The sequence below is a fragment of the Oncorhynchus keta genome, chromosome 33 (genome assembly GCF_023373465.1).
Source record: "Oncorhynchus keta strain PuntledgeMale-10-30-2019 chromosome 33, Oket_V2, whole genome shotgun sequence".
NCBI classification, from domain to species: Eukaryota; Metazoa; Chordata; class Actinopteri; order Salmoniformes; family Salmonidae; genus Oncorhynchus; species Oncorhynchus keta.
The window spans coordinates 8,000,751-8,016,372 of record NC_068453.1 but is presented as its reverse complement, the minus strand read 5'-3'; the positions used below and the strand labels follow the sequence as shown (position 1 = coordinate 8,016,372).

Sequence of the window (15,622 nt, the reverse complement as noted above, 5' to 3'; positions counted from 1 at the left end):
CCAACCTCCTCTTTCTGTCTGGGCCCGGTTTCCCAAAATCATCATTAGAGCTTTTCGTATGAGCATTGGTACTCCTTTCCACTCATACCCATATACGTGGTGAAAAAGGCAGATTTGGGCACTGGTAAGCCCCTAAATTGGAACGACATCAAAACTCGGGCTTTGCGTTGTACGACTTTTGACTAATAGCCGTTCTGAACCTGACCACTGCACGCAACAAGAACTTGCCCCCATCCCTCCTGTTAATTGGGGAAACTTGTGCAAATTCTTTGTTGTCTGAGTTGTCTGGGAACTCGATGCATTTTGAAAGATAAGACGTTGACGATTTATAACAACACCGCTTGGATGTGTTGTAATTAAGACAAACACCTGTGAGTCCAAATGTGCACTTCCCATATGAGCCTATGTCTGTTGTGAAGAAAATTAGCTGCGGAACACGCAACTGAATGCACGCGTGACTCCTTTCTATGCGTACCAAAATTAGGATCTGTTTCTCTGAATTGCCTATTCAAAGCCTAAGAGCTAATTTATGCTAGATCCGAAAATGTGGTCGGCGGCGCCGTATGGATGGTGTGACGCAATTGCGTAGCCTCTGGAGGCACGCAGAGGCCAATTTGAGCTCCGTACTGCATCGCCGTGCACCTCCTCAAATTTTGTAACAATGGGGAGGGCTCCAGATAGCTTACGCATTGACATGATTGGTTGACGGTAGGTGGGGGCAGGAGGTCCTGTACAAACACAAACTCACTTCCTTCACAACAGCTCTGCGCTGCTCCGCGAAGTGCAAGAAGAATGAATGCCCTGACTTCTGCAGAGGCCATATCATCGTAAATGCTGCACGGATTGACTTTTAGAACTTAGCTAGTCATGTTGGCAATAGAACAAGCTTTCAAATGATGCCCACCTGACCCCGATAGCGATTTTATAATGGGCAGATTTTGGATTGTGTAAACAACAACAACGACAACAACACTTGTGTGATGATGGGGATGCAGGGTAGTGTTCCAAGCAAAACAACTACAAGTGTATAAAGCCACTTATAGTCATAAAGGTGCATTGAAATGACTTGGGAACTGTGCACACTTTGGAGAGGTGTGTGTGTGTGGCCATTTGGAAACCCCAATTAGTCCTCGAACTCAAATCTTTGTCATGGCTTTATTTTATGTTGCACCTACCCCACATGTTTCAGGAATGTTCTTCTAATCTTACTGAATGCGTCCAGACTAATTCCAGATTTCGTTATCAACAAATGTGGCGAAAAGTACAACAAATATAAAATGCACATAAAATTTAGTTTAATGTTTGGATTCAGGCTTGTGTCCGGTAAGCTGTTGTGGAGATTATAGTAAAATTATTAGCCCAAACTGTTCCCTTTCAATTACTACCATGCTTATGCATGTGCTTTTCATGTTTCTTCTTTAAGAAACCTTTAAATGTAGCCCTATCCTTTTCCGCCAATCCCCGCTCATGTAAAGGGTTAAATCGCAAAGCTGTTTCCCAAAACGTTAAAACGTTTGTTATTTACGAACCGCTTCAGACCACTCGTAGAACGGCTAAGTGCGCCGTTGGATGCGTTGTTGCCCTTCCGCGTCACTTTGTACACACAAGATCTCCGCCGAACTTAGAATCAAGATGTTGATCTGTCTCTCTCTGACCGCTGATCATTTCAGAACGGAATCGAATACAAAGTTGCCAATTGTTACACGAACTAAGGATACAAAGGGGCTTCAAATGAAACCCGAGGGTGACTGCATTAAACGATCAATACAGTAGGCCTATAGGCTACAAACAGGCCTACATACACTGAGTGCACAAAACATTAAGAACACCTTCCTAAGATTGAGTTGCACCCCTTTTGCCCTCAAAACGGCCTCAATTTGTCGGGGCACGGACACTACAATGTGTCAAGCGTTCCACAGAAATGCTGGCCCATGTTGATGTCAATGATTCCCACTGTTGTCACTGTGTCAAGTTGGCTGCATGTCCTTTGGGTGGTAGACCATTCTTGATACACACGGGGAAACTGTTGTGTGAAAAATCCAGAAGCGTTGCAGTTCTTGACACACTCAAACCGGTGCGCCTGGCACCTACTACCATACCCCGTTCAAAGGCACTTAGATCTTTTGTCTTGCCCGTTCACCCTCTGAATGGCACACATGCATTGTGTGTCATTATCGTTTCAAGGCTTAAAAATCCTTCTTTAACCCGTCTCCTCCCCTTCATCCTCTCTGATTTTGAAGCGGATTTAACCAGTGACATCAAGTAAGGGATCATAGCGTTCACCTGGATTCACCTGGTCAGTCTATGTCATGGAAAGAGCATATGTTCCTCATGTTTTGTACACTGCATTTCTATCATATTGAAATCAATTTCATGTTCAATCAATTGAGCTCTACTTTGCTAATTGTACGGCTATATAGTGTCTGTAATTCTTGCCTCAAAATATTTAATGAGGTGCAACAACGTGCGCGTTATAAGCCACGCCCATATTTGCAGCCGTAGGCGCTGATATCTCTCTAGGAGCTGCTCGGTCGTCAGTATTGTGAAATTATGGGGAAAAGCTGATCTGAGAGCAACGCTGCCTTCTCTTTTAGGCCCCGTCACAATCGACGCAGGCTCCAACAACGCACTTGGTGAACAGAGCCAATGCCTTGTCAATGGGAGTCATTTGTCGTCCGATGAATGGCCTTGACAACGGCGACGATTCTCTTGCAAATGTCTTAGGATGGATACAACTGGTGTACGTTAGTGTGCCATACAACAGGGGTTACACAAAGGTGTGAGTCGCTCCCTACTTCTTTAGACGTATTTATTTGTACAGTAGTTGTGAGAATTCGGGCTGTATCACATCTGGCCGTGATTGGAAGTCCCATTGGGCAGCGCACAATTGGCCCAGTGTTGTCCGCGTTTGGCCGGGGTAGGACGTCGTTGTAAATAATAATTTGTACTTCACTGACCTGTCTAGTTAAAGAAAATAAAACGTAATTCTCCACCATACCTCGGCCCTTCCTTCCATCCCTCCTGCCTGAGCTCCTCCCTCCTTTTTTTGAGTTTGAGTTAATTTTTTACAGGGACAGTGCACATTTTTAATCAATGTTCCAGTAAAAGTGACGGTTTTAGCCAGCCGGCTAATTACCGACAATAGTCCCCGGGCAGGTTATTAAAAACAATAGCAATAACAACACAGACAAACAATGAGCAGTGAGACCATGTGGAGCAACATAGGACAGGCAACACGCCGCACGCCGACCGAGCAACAGCACAATCAACAAAACAAATGACACAAAAGCAAACAGTTTCCACACCTCACAAGCTACAGATAACACTGAAAGTGGCAATACACACTACACGGATTATGTTCACAAGTCTGATTATCCCTTTAGCCATGTCTTTGTGTTTTTAGTGAAGGTGCGATAAGTGGTGCAGTTCCGTGTGTCTGATGGCAGTGTGTTCCAGACATGGGAAGCTCTCGCCGAGGAAGCAGATTGACTAAAACGTCAACCAAAAGTGTTTCCTTAGCGGTTTGGATGATCTGGAGGGTCACGTGAAACATATGAACATGAATAAGGCTTTGGGGAAAACCACGCTGCTTGAATGTTGTTAATATCGGAGTGATGTTATTGATGTCAAATTGAAATGTTATTGGTCGAATACAACCGGTCTAGGACTTTACAGTGAAACGCTTACTTACAAGACGTTCCCAACAGCGCAGAGTTAAAAAGGAAGACAAAATGTTTGCTGAATATAGAAGGAAATAGTAACACACAATTGAAAGAACCAATGAGTACCAGTCAATGTGCAGGGGTACGAAGTAGTTGAGGTAATACAGTATGCCCATGTGGGTAGAGGTAAAATTGACTGGGAAATCGGGATATATAATAAACAGAGTAGCAGCAGCGTGTGTGTGTGTGTGTGTGTGTGTGTGTGTGTGAGTGTCAGTGTAGTATGTGTGCATAGAGCCAGTGCAAAAAAAATAAATAACGATTAATAAATACATATTAAAGGTGGTCTGTGTGATGTATGTATGTATCTATCAGTGGAGGCTGCTGACGGGAGGAGGGCTCAAAATGAGGAATGGAGTCGACGGAATGCTATCAAGCACATCAAAGATGTGGTTTCCATGTGGTTGACTCCATTCCATGAACTCCATTCCAGCCATTTATGAGCCCTCCTCCCCTCAGCAGCCTCCACTGGTATGTATGCATGTTATGATGTCATATTTTACCGATTTTTGAATCACCGTGTATTAATAAGTCACGTGGTTAATGTTTTTGTCTGTTGTTTGCCTTCTTTCTCTCTCTCTTTCTCTCTCTCTTTCTCTCTCTCTTTCTCTCTCTCTTTCTCTCTCTCTTTCTCTCTCTCTTTCTCTCTCTCTTTCTCTCGCTCTTTCTCTCTCTCTTTCTCTCTCTCCCTCGTTCTGTTTTTCTTTTCTTTCAGGCCTTTTGTCTGCTTGTCTGCTTTTTCTGCCTGTCTTGACATTCTTATATTCCACTAGCCTTGCATGAATTTCTGTAAGTTTATTTATTTCTCTTCCATTCTTTATGTATGTCTCATGACGTGAGCACAACACACACACACACACACATTCCTGTACTTGATGTCAGTGTGTGTCAAACTTGTCATCAACATTGTTTTGGTGCTGATCTCTATATATTCAGCATTTCTAAATTCTGTCTCTTAGTCTCCCCCCTCCTCTCCCCTCAAAACTCCAGCCCAAAAAATAGAAAAGGGTCGTCTTCCTCACGCCTCGTTAGTCAGTGACTCCACTTATATGTCACGAGTCATATTCTCAAGGTAGATTTATTCATATTCCGGTATGGGATCTGTGGCGAAGATAAGGGAGAAGGAGGCTTTGTGACTAATGATGATAGGCTTGTGATGATGAGCCTGGTCCAGGGCCATAAACATTCATGTAAGGAGGCACTTGTGCTGAGTGGCCGTCTTAATCATACTGAGTGTTGCTGCTCAAGTCTCCCAGCATTAAGCTGCTTCAGTGGGCAGCGAGAGGGCAAGGCCAGGGGAGGGATAGGGGGACGACTCTGGCCTTTTCTTCTTAGGTCTCAGGTGAGACTTAAAGGTCGTATAAAAATAGAAACAGGTTTGGACGTGTCTTTGAAAATGAAGGGAGAAGGAGAGAAATGGAGCGCTAGTGGGAGTGAGGCAGAGACAAAGCGAGAGAGAGAGTGAGCGAGAGAGAGAGAGAGTGAGCGAGCGAGAGAGAGAGTGAGCGAGAGAGGGAGAGAGAGAGAGAGAGAGAGAGAGAGAGAGGGACAAAGGCTCATCTTATGTTCGCTACATTCCTCTCTTCCCTCTCTCTGTAAGAGGCATATGAACAGAGGCTGATTGGCTTCAACTCTCCTTTGAAGCCTGTTGAGTAAGTGAATAAGTGTGTGTGTGTGTGTGTGTGTGTGTGTGTGTGTGTGTGTGTGTGTGTGTGTCTAACTCAACAGGAGCTTATTATGCCTTGCATTCTCAAAGCCCTACTGAAATAAGTGCACAAGGAATGAGCTCAGTTTTCTTCCCACTCGAGCATTATGTTGTTGTTGATAAACCATTCCTCCTATGTTTGTAACCCTGTAATGCATTTTCCTCACACTCAACAGGTCATGCAGGAGGGTCTCCTGTTTAACCTGGTTCTTCTGTGTTTCTCCTTCTTCATCTAGTATGTGTTCTGTACACACAAGGCATCAGCAATAAGGAGTGGAGAGAGGTAAGTCCCCTTCAGTTAGCCTAAACAGTACACCAGAGACTGAATTGAAAAGGGCCTGATATTCAACATGGTCTAAGGCACTCAAACGTCAATATTTATACAAGTAAATGATGAAATGAATCCTCAACCCAATCATAGATTCCCCATCTCTGAATCTTTTCTCCTATGATTAATAATACTGAAATATCAGACCCATATAACTCCTATAGATAGCAGTGTTAGGTTTCTGTGCATTTATTACTCTGTCTGTGTCCCAAATGGCACCCTATTTCCTGGTCAAACGTAGTGCACTATGTATGAAATAGGGTGCCATTTGGGAGGCAACCTCTGACATCAGTAATGTCACTTTCAAGTAATGAATTCTCAATATTTTATACATTTATTTATTTGGAATTGAGATGCACCATCACATTTTTTTTGAGCGCGGTCAATTAATTTCTCTCTCTATTAGAAATCAATTGTATGTCCTCCTGTTACCACACAAGTTCCTGTTTCGGATCCTGCTGTCACTCTGTCTTCCTCTTCTGTGGATCCCAGTCAAAAGTGATACCTGTGTAATTATGTGGTCTGTCAAATACCCGCATTAAATTGAAGGAAATATCTTGCATGCTTTTGACCCTTAACCTTTTCATCCTCTCTCTCTCAAGTTTGGAAGGACAGAGGTGATTGAAAACACTCTCAACCCGGAGTTTGTTCGTAAATTCATCTTGGATTATTTCTTTGAGGAACGACAGAATCTGAGATTTGACCTGTAAGTCAAACTAAATATTTGTATGTGCCTCTGTATTTTTCACTTCCTTTGTGTAGTTGTGTGTGTATTAAAGTGTGTGTGTGTATTAAAGAGTGTATCTACAGTGTGCATTGTCAGTATGGATTGGGGTCCCTGCCTAGTGTCCTGTCATTGTGTGTGTTTGCAATCTTGTGTGTGTGCAGCCTTGTGTGTGTATGGGTGTATCGGTGTCCCTCCTTGTCATCCTGTCATCCTGTGAATTGGTCTGACTGGGATGTCAGGAGAACGCTACCTGCCCCAATGCATAGTGCTAACTGTAAAGTTTAGTGGAGGAGGAATTATGGTCTGGGCTTTTATTTCATGGTTCAGGCTAGGCCCTTTAGTTCCAGTGATGGGAAATCTTAACACTACAGCATACAATGACATTCTAGACGATTGTGTGCCTCCAACTTTATGGCAACAGTTTGGGGAAAGCCCTTTCCTGTTTCAGCATGAAAATTCCCCCATGCACAAAGCGAGATCCATACAGAAATTGTTCATCGAGATAAGTGTGGAAGAACTTGATTGGCCTATATTGAGCCCTGACCTCATCTTTGGGATGAATTGGAATGCCGACTGCGAGCCAGGCTTAATCTCCCAACATTAGTTCCTGACCTCACTAATGCTCTTTGTGAATGAATAGCAAGCAAGTCCTCCAGCAACGTCTGGTGGAAAGCCTTCCCAGAAGAGTGGAGGCTGTTATAGCAGCAAAGGGGGAACAACTCTATATTAATGCCCATGATTTTGGAATGAGAGGTTCGACAAGCAGGTGTCCACATACTCTTGGTCATGTAGTGTACATCTCTACTGATTCGTGTGTGTAATGATGACGTTGTTACTCACAATTTTCTCACTCTAATGAGAGGGGGACAGGAGTTATTACTGTAACTTTTACTGAGCTCAGGACAAATATATATACACTTCCCAAAAAATTAAAGGGAACACTTAAACAACACAATGTAACTCCAAGTCAATCACACTTCTGTGAAATCGAACTGTCCACTTAGGAAGCAACACTGATGTTGTGCAAATGGAATAGACAACAGGTGGAAATTATAGGTAATTAATTAGCAAGACACCCCCAATAAAGGAGTTGTTCTGCAGGTTGTGACCACAGACCACTTCTCAGTTCCTATGCTTCCTGGCTGATATTTTGGTCACTTTTGAATGCTGGCGGTGCTTTCACTCTAGTGGTAGCATGAGACGGAGTCTACAACCCACACAAGTGGCTCAGGTAGTACAGTTCATCCAGTATGGCACATCAATGCGAGCTGTGGCAAGAAGGTTTGCTGTGTTTGTCAGCGTAGTGTCCAGAGCATGGAGGCGCTACCAGGAGACAGGCCAGTACATCAGGAGACGTGGAGGAGGCCGTAGGAGGGCAACAACCCAGCAGCAGGACCGCTACCTCCACCTTTGTGCAAGGAGGAGCAGGAGGAGCTCTGCCAGAGCCCTGAAAAATGACCTCCAGCAGGCCACAAATGTGCATGTGTCTGCTCAAACGGTCAGAAACATACTCCATGAGGGTGGTATGAGGGCCCGACGTCCACAGGTGGGGGTTGTGCTTACAGCCCAACACCGTGCAGGACGTTTGACATTTGCCACAGAACACCAAGATTGGCAAATTCGCCACTGGCGCCCTGTGCTGTTCACAGATGAAAGCAGGTTCACACTGAGCACATGTGACAGACGTGGCGGAGTCTGGAGACGCCGTGGAGAACGTTCTGCTGCCTGCAACATCCTCCAGCATGACCGGTTTGGCAGTGGGTCAGTCATGGTGTGGGGTGGGGTGGCATTTCTTTGGGGAGCACACAGCCCTCCATGTGCTCGCCAGAGGTAGCCTGACTGCCATTAGGTACCGAGATGAGATCCTCAGACCCCTTGTGAGACCATATGCTGGTGCGGTTGGCCCTGGATTCCTCATCATGCAAGACAGTGCTAGACCTCATGTGGCTGGAGTGTGTCAGCAGTTCCTGCAAGAGGAAGGCATTGATGCTATGGACTGGCCCGCACGTTCCCCAGACCTGAATCCAATTGAGCACATCTGGGACATCATGTCTCGCTCCATCCACCAACGCCACAGACTGTCCAGGAGTTGGCGGATGCTTTAGTCCAGGTCTGGGAGGAGATCCCTCAGGAGACCATCCGCCACCTCATCAGGAGCATGCCCAGGCGTTGTAGGGAGCTCATACAGGCACGTGGATGCCCACACACTACTGAACCTCATTTTAACTTGTTTTAACCTCTTGCGACGAGCAATCCCGGATCCGGGATCGTAATCATAGCCTCAAACGAATTAGCATAACGCAGCGGACATAAATAACCCTAGTAACTTTTCCTATTCATGAAAATCGCAAATGAAATTAAATAAATATATTCAAACACAAGCTTAGCCTTTTGTTACAAACACTGTCATCTCAGATTTTCAAAATATGCGTTACAACCAACGCTAGACAAGCATTTGTGTAAGTTTATCATGGCATCTGGCTCTGCTGGCAGCAGGCAACATTTTCACGAAAATAAGAAAAGCAACCAAATTAAATCATTTACCTTTTGAAGAACTTCGGATGCTTTCACTCAGGAGACTCCCGGTTAGATAGCAAATGTTCCTTTTTTCCAAAAATATTATTTTTGTAGGCGAAATAGCTCCCGTTTGTTCATCATGCTTGGCTGAGAAATCGACCGGAAAATGCTACCACTACAATGCCAAACTTTTCTAAATTAACTCCATAATATCGACAGAAACACGGCAAACGTTGTTTAGGATCCGCCCCCAAGGTGTTTTTGACATATCTATTCAATAATATATCCATCGAGGCAATTGGTTTCTCATAAGAAGCGATTGGAAAAATGGCCACCTCAGTATTTTACGCAAGATTTTCTGCGGGAGACACCATGTGACCACTTGCTAGATATGATCCCTTACGGCCATTCTTCAATGGAAATGCGTAAAAAGACGTCACAATGCTGTAGACACCTTGGGAATACGTGGAAAACGTAATCTCATTCGTAGCCATATAAGGAGTCATTGGCATCAGGCGGTTTTAAAAAATGCGGCACTTCCTGGTTGGATTTTTATCTGGGTTTCGCCTGTAACATCAGTTCTGTAGCACTCACAGACAAGATCTTTGCAGTTTTGGAAACGTCAGTGTCTTCTTTCCAAAGCTGTCAATTATATGCAGTCGCATCTTTTCGTGACAAAATATCTTGTTTAAAACGGGAACGTTTTTCATCCAAAAATTAATAGCGCCCCCTAATGCATAACTGGTTTTAAGGACATTACATCAAAGTTGGATCAGCCGGTAGTGTGGTTTTCCACTTTAATTTTGTGTGTGACTCCAAGTCCAGACCTCCATGGGATGATAAATTTGATTTCCATTGATAATTTTTGCATGATTTTTGTTGTCAGCACATTCAACTATGTAAAGAAAAAAGTATTTAATAAGAATATTTCATTCATTCAGATCTAGGATGTGTTATTTTAGTGTTCCCTTTATTTTTTTGAGCAGTGTATACACACACACACACACACACACACACACACACACACACACAGAGTCTGGGAGGCAGGACTACACAACAGGCTATAAATAGACTAGGGAGCCCTAATGTAATTCAGCCAGGTGGAGGGAGTGTAAATGGAGTGTGAGTGAGAGAGGAAAAGCGTATGTGTTAAGGGGAGTCCTTGTGTTCTTTTTTGCTGTGTGTAATATGCGGTAGGCTATGTATTGTATAAAGGCATAATTCAGTGTTCTTTTCAGGCTTGGGCTCATATGCAGTATAGGCCTATGCAGATGCATAAGCTCTAATATGCTTATGGGTGTTTTGAATGAATCATCACCTTTTAAAAAAGGCTTTGAAACAACAAACATGTTTTCCACTCAGTTTCAATCTGTTGAATCTTCTTTCTTGTTGATCATTTCAAATTGATCATCACAGGGAGGTGAGTTTTAAAAGCACATACTGTTTGAATGATGCGTTTGATGTGATTTTCCATAGCATTTGCGTTGATGTCAGAGTGATTAGAGGGACAATGGAGCCCTGAGGACCGGCCCATTAGGATCTGACGGTCGTTAGCCAGTCGGGTACTGCCAACGCATGTCCAGAGTAAATAAAAGCAGATTACCGTGACCCAGCAGTCACATAGAATAAAACTGCGTTCATGACTGCCAGTGTGGCGGTAATACGGCAAGTGGGACAGGTGTTGTGGGACAGTTTTGGCAGCTGAATAAAGGCAATACACTTGCCTTGTGCTGTGTGTCTCAGGTAATTCTGATTTTCATGAATGTAAGTGATCTGTTCAACGGAATAGAACATCAGAGCTGCTGTGCCTCCAGTGCCTTGTGAGTTACACAACAAACATCCCAGAGCTCATTCTGACAATTCACCATCCCATCTCCCTGACAGTGGCAGCATGCCACATAATCTGTCCTGCTTGCTAGACGGGGAGAGTGTGTCTGTGTGTGTTAGGGGAGGCTGGCACAGGACTAGAGCCCAGAGACCCACGAGTATCACACGGCGAGAGATATTCCCTCTCATCTCCCATCAACAGAATCCGAGCCTACTGGTTCTTTGATGTGTGTAATTGAGTAAGGCCATCCTGTAGAGACAAACATGGACATAGATGATAGTGGATGAAAACACGGGCCTGTTTGAATACACCATTTCCCCTCGGGCACACGTACTGTTTTCTGTCAACAGAATGGTGTCTATTTCTGGCCTATGTGATCGTGAGGAGGTGGTGTACCCATATGTGATTGAAATGGATTCTATGTTCTATGGCTGCCGATGTATGGCAGTGTTGCTCATCCTTGTCGTTAAAGCTCCAGTGTGGGATATGGAAAGCTATTCAATGGTCAATGTTTCAATAGTCTCGGCTGTGTAACAAAACAAGTGACGGGATCATTTTGTTGTTAAAAGCACATTTCCTGTAAATCTAAATGACTAACATAATTAATGGGGGCTCCATGCCATGACTTTATTGTCATTTTAGGTTCTCCCTGAGTCTAGTTTTTATTTTGGTGTTTGTTAGTTCTCAAATGTGATCTTTAAAAAAAAAAAAATACGGTGCTCCATTTTTCTTTTCTACATCATTTTATATCTGGTTTTAGTTTAAGTTTACACTGAATTTATGTTTTACTGCCACGATTTGGCATGTAGGGGAAACTGACTGTAGACCATCTTTTTAACCAGAGGCCGACGAGCACTGGTCCGTTCTCCTTGGTGGTTTGTTTCGATTTAAATGTAGTGGTTCTCTCTGTCAGAAAAAGCACCGGGGCAACCGTAGTGGGTCTTTGTAAGCACTGTTTTCCTCTAAACTACGTGAGGCTCAGTCTACATAAAATAGCTTTCAAATATTACCTAAAAAAATAGACGCCTATTTTTGGGAGCTGTGTAGCATAAACTGGACTGTGAAATTACTGCAGCTGATTGCAGCCCTGTTGGACAAGAACCCCCTTCCCGAACTGGCTCACACAGACACAGATAGACACCCGTATTGGTACAAGGATACAAGCACACGCACAAACACTAAAACGGCCAGGGAGTCAACCGTTTCGACATTTCAGGATACTATAAAATCATTGAAAAGCACAAGAAGAGTTAATAATACTCTTGTGTGTCATCATTGCTTTATACATTTACTGAGCGGTCTGACTGTCCCATTCTATAGATCACCTGCTGCTCCTAGCTGTACTGCTGTCATCTCCATGGCCCTCTAACAGTGTGTGTTTCTCTTCTCCAGGTACGACGTCGACTCAAAGAGCGCCAACCTGTCGAAACATGTAAGTCTCTCTTCTTTCCGTGTGTGTGTGTGTGTGTGTGTGTGTGCGCACGCTTTGGGGGTTCATCCTATTGTCATTAGCACCCCCTTACTACAGCAGTCAATCTCTGTTCTGTAATGACTGGGTTTAGTATTCCATAGTGGGGTTACCTCCCCTGGGCAGCCAGTGTGTTTTAGCATAACTGTACGCTCACTCTCTCTCTCACGCGCTCACTCTCTCTCACGCACTCACTCGCTCTCAGTTCCATGTGATGCACTGTGTGTTCTATTCCTTCCCTGCCCCTCGCCTGTCTATTGTCATCGCTGGGAACAAAAACAGTAATTTCATGTAAGAATGCCATCAGTCTGTCTTTGTTGACACACAATAAACCCTGATTCTTCTTTTATAATGATATTATTTTGATTTACATTTAGATAGACAGAACCCGGTAGGCAGGCAGGCACACAAACGTCCCGGTGGGATCTATTTTGATCTTATCTGTCTTATAAAATTGAGAATAAGAGAGGCATATTACCCTCTGCAGTCTTACCACGAGGACCCTATCTGTGCCTGTCACACGCTCGGGGAATTGCTCATTCATGTGGTCCCATTCTCTCTTCTGCACACCATTCTGTTCCACTAATGTGTCTCTGTCTGCTAGCTCCCCCCCAAGGAGTTTGAGTTCTGTACTTTTGCCTTGGACACCTGTTCCGAGATTGAATTAAAATAAGTTGAATGGAAATAGTCCTAGAGCAAGAGTCGCATGTGTGCAGGCTTTCATACCAGCCCAACTCTAACACACCTGACGCTCCCCATCCAACCTGACATAGCTTGAGAAGATTTGCAGAGAAGAATGAGAGTATCTTCCCAAAAACAGGTATGCCAAGCTTGTAGCAGCATACACAAGAAGACTCGAGGCACCACACTGCCAGGTCTCTGACCTCCTCCCTATAGGCTTTCTCATCATTGTCGGGCATCAGGCATACAACCGTTGTGTGGTCAGCAAACTTAATGATGGTATTGGAGTCATGAAAGGAGGGGATTAAGCACGCACCCCCAAGGGGCTCCCGTGTTGAGGATCAGGTTGCCAGATGTGTTGTCCAGGATTCAGTTGCAGAGGGAGGTGTTTAGTCCCAGGGTCCTTAGCTTAGTGATGAGCTTTGAGGGCACTATGGTGTTGAATGCTGAGCTGTAGTCAATGAACAGCATTCTCACATAGGTATTCATTTTGTCCAGGTGGGAAAGGGAGCTGTGTAGTGCAATAGAGATTGCGTCATCTGTGGATCTGTTGGGGCGATATGCATATTGGAGTGGGTCCAGGGTTTCAGAGATTATGGTGTTGATGAGAGCCATGACCAGCCTTTCAAAGCACTTCATGGCTACAGACCTGAGTGCAACAGGTCTGTAGTCATTTAGGCAGGTTACCTTAGTGTTCTCGGGCACAGGGACTATGGTGGTCTGCTTAAAACATGTAGATATTACAGATTCAGTCAGGGAGAGGTTGAATATGTCAGTGAAGACACTTGCCAGTTGGCCAGCGCATGCTCGGAGTACACGTCCTGGTAAACCGTCTGGCCCTGTGACCTTTTTAATATCGACCTGTTTTAAAGGTCTTACTCATATCGGCTACAGAGAGCGTGATCACACAGTTGTCCGGAACAGCTGGTGCTCTCATGCATGCTTCCGTGTTGCTTGCATAGAATTAATTTAGCTCGTCTGGTAGTCTCATGTCACTGGGCAGTTCACTGTTGGGTTTTCCTTTTGTAGTCCGTAATAGCCACATCTGACGAGCGTCAGAGCCAGTGTAGTACGATTCAATCTTGGTCCTCTATTAACTCTTTGCCTCTTTGATGGTTCGCCTGAGGGCATAGTGGGAATTCTTAAGGGCGTCCGGGTTAGTGTCCCACTCCTTGAAAGAGGCAGCTCTACCTTTTAGCTCAGTGCAGATGTTGCCTGTAATCCATGGTTTCTGGTTCGGGTATGTACGTACGGTCGCTGCGGGGACAATGTCATCGATGCACTTATTGATGAAGTCGGTGACTCGTCGTATACTCCTCAGTGCCATCGGATGAATCCCAGAACATATTCCAGTCTGTGCTAGAAAAACATTCCTGTAGCTTAGCATTTGCATTATCTGACCAAACAGCCATGCACACAACCATGCACACAGCCATGCAATGTCCATAGACCGCCAAGTGCCGAAGCGCAAAAAATCCTCTGTCCTCGGTTGCAACACTCACTTCCGATTTCCAAACTGCCTCTGAAGCAACATCAGTACAATAACTGTTCGTCGGGAGCTTCATGAAATGGTTTCCATGGCCGAGCAGCCGCCCACAAGCCTAAGATCACCGTGCACAATGCCAAGCATCGGCTGGAGTAGTGTAAAGCTAGGCACTATTGGACTCTGGAGCAGTGGAAATGTGTTCTCTGGCAGTCCAATGGACGTATCTGGGTTTGGCGGATGTCAGGAGAACCCTACCTGCCCCAATACATAGTGCTAACTGTAAAGTTTAGTGAAGGGAAATCTTAATGCTACAGCATACAATGACATTCTAGAATATTCTCTGCTTCCAAATTTGTGGCACCATTTTGGGGAAAGCCCTTCTCTGTTTCAGCATGACAATGCCCCCGTACACAAAGTGAGGTCCATACAGAAATGGTTTGTCGAGATCGGTGTGGAGGACCTTGACTGGCCTGCACAGGCCTGCAAAGTAAGCATGATATAATTTCCATTATAAGCTGGGTGGTTCGAGCCCTGAATGCTGATTGGCTGACAGCCGTGGTATATCAGACCGTATACCACGGGTATGACAAAACACTTATTTTTACTGCTCTAATTACGTTGGTAAACAGTTTCTAATAGCAATAAGGCACCTCTGGGTTTTGTGATATGACCAATATACCACGGCTGATGGCTGTATCCAGGCACTCCGCGTTGCGTGATGCGTAAGAACAGCCCTTAGCTGGGGTATATTGGCCATATACCACACCGCTTCTGGCCTTATTGCTTACATGAAAAGGCACTTATTTAAACTCAGGTGTGCACAACAAAAGGACACATGTAAATGGGAACAAACTACATTTATAGCTGAGGAAGGGAGAGGAATGGTGATTGTCAGAATGAGTTTGGTTGTGGTGAGTTGGCAGTAGAGGGGGCATGTCCAGAGGTTAATTAGAGAGTTTGTGGACTGACATAACCCTTCAGAAAACCATCCATACCAATCAGGATTTGTGATGCTGCCTTTCTAAACCACCTATATTGCTAAGTATGGTCTCGAAGGACAATGATTACATTATACTCACTGGACTGAAAGCGTTATCCCAATATTCTCCTACATTATCCTGCCGTTATCTTACCTAATGATCACCATTTTTATTTTATTT

The 15,622-nt window shown here is 44.5% G+C and overlaps 1 protein-coding gene across 2 annotated transcripts in view; it reads left to right on the top strand.

Annotated features, from left to right (window-relative positions):
• The window catches only part of LOC118366141 (copine-8), a 109,750-nt gene that overhangs the window by 27,114 nt on the left and 67,014 nt on the right, over positions 1-15,622 (top strand). For both annotated transcript variants that reach the window (XM_052491749.1, XM_035748578.2), the window contains 3 exons: positions 5,664-5,710; positions 6,358-6,461; positions 12,220-12,259. In XM_052491749.1, the coding sequence (XP_052347709.1) occupies positions 5,664-5,710; positions 6,358-6,461; positions 12,220-12,259 (191 nt within the window). The remainder of the gene's footprint in view (positions 1-5,663; positions 5,711-6,357; positions 6,462-12,219; positions 12,260-15,622) is intronic.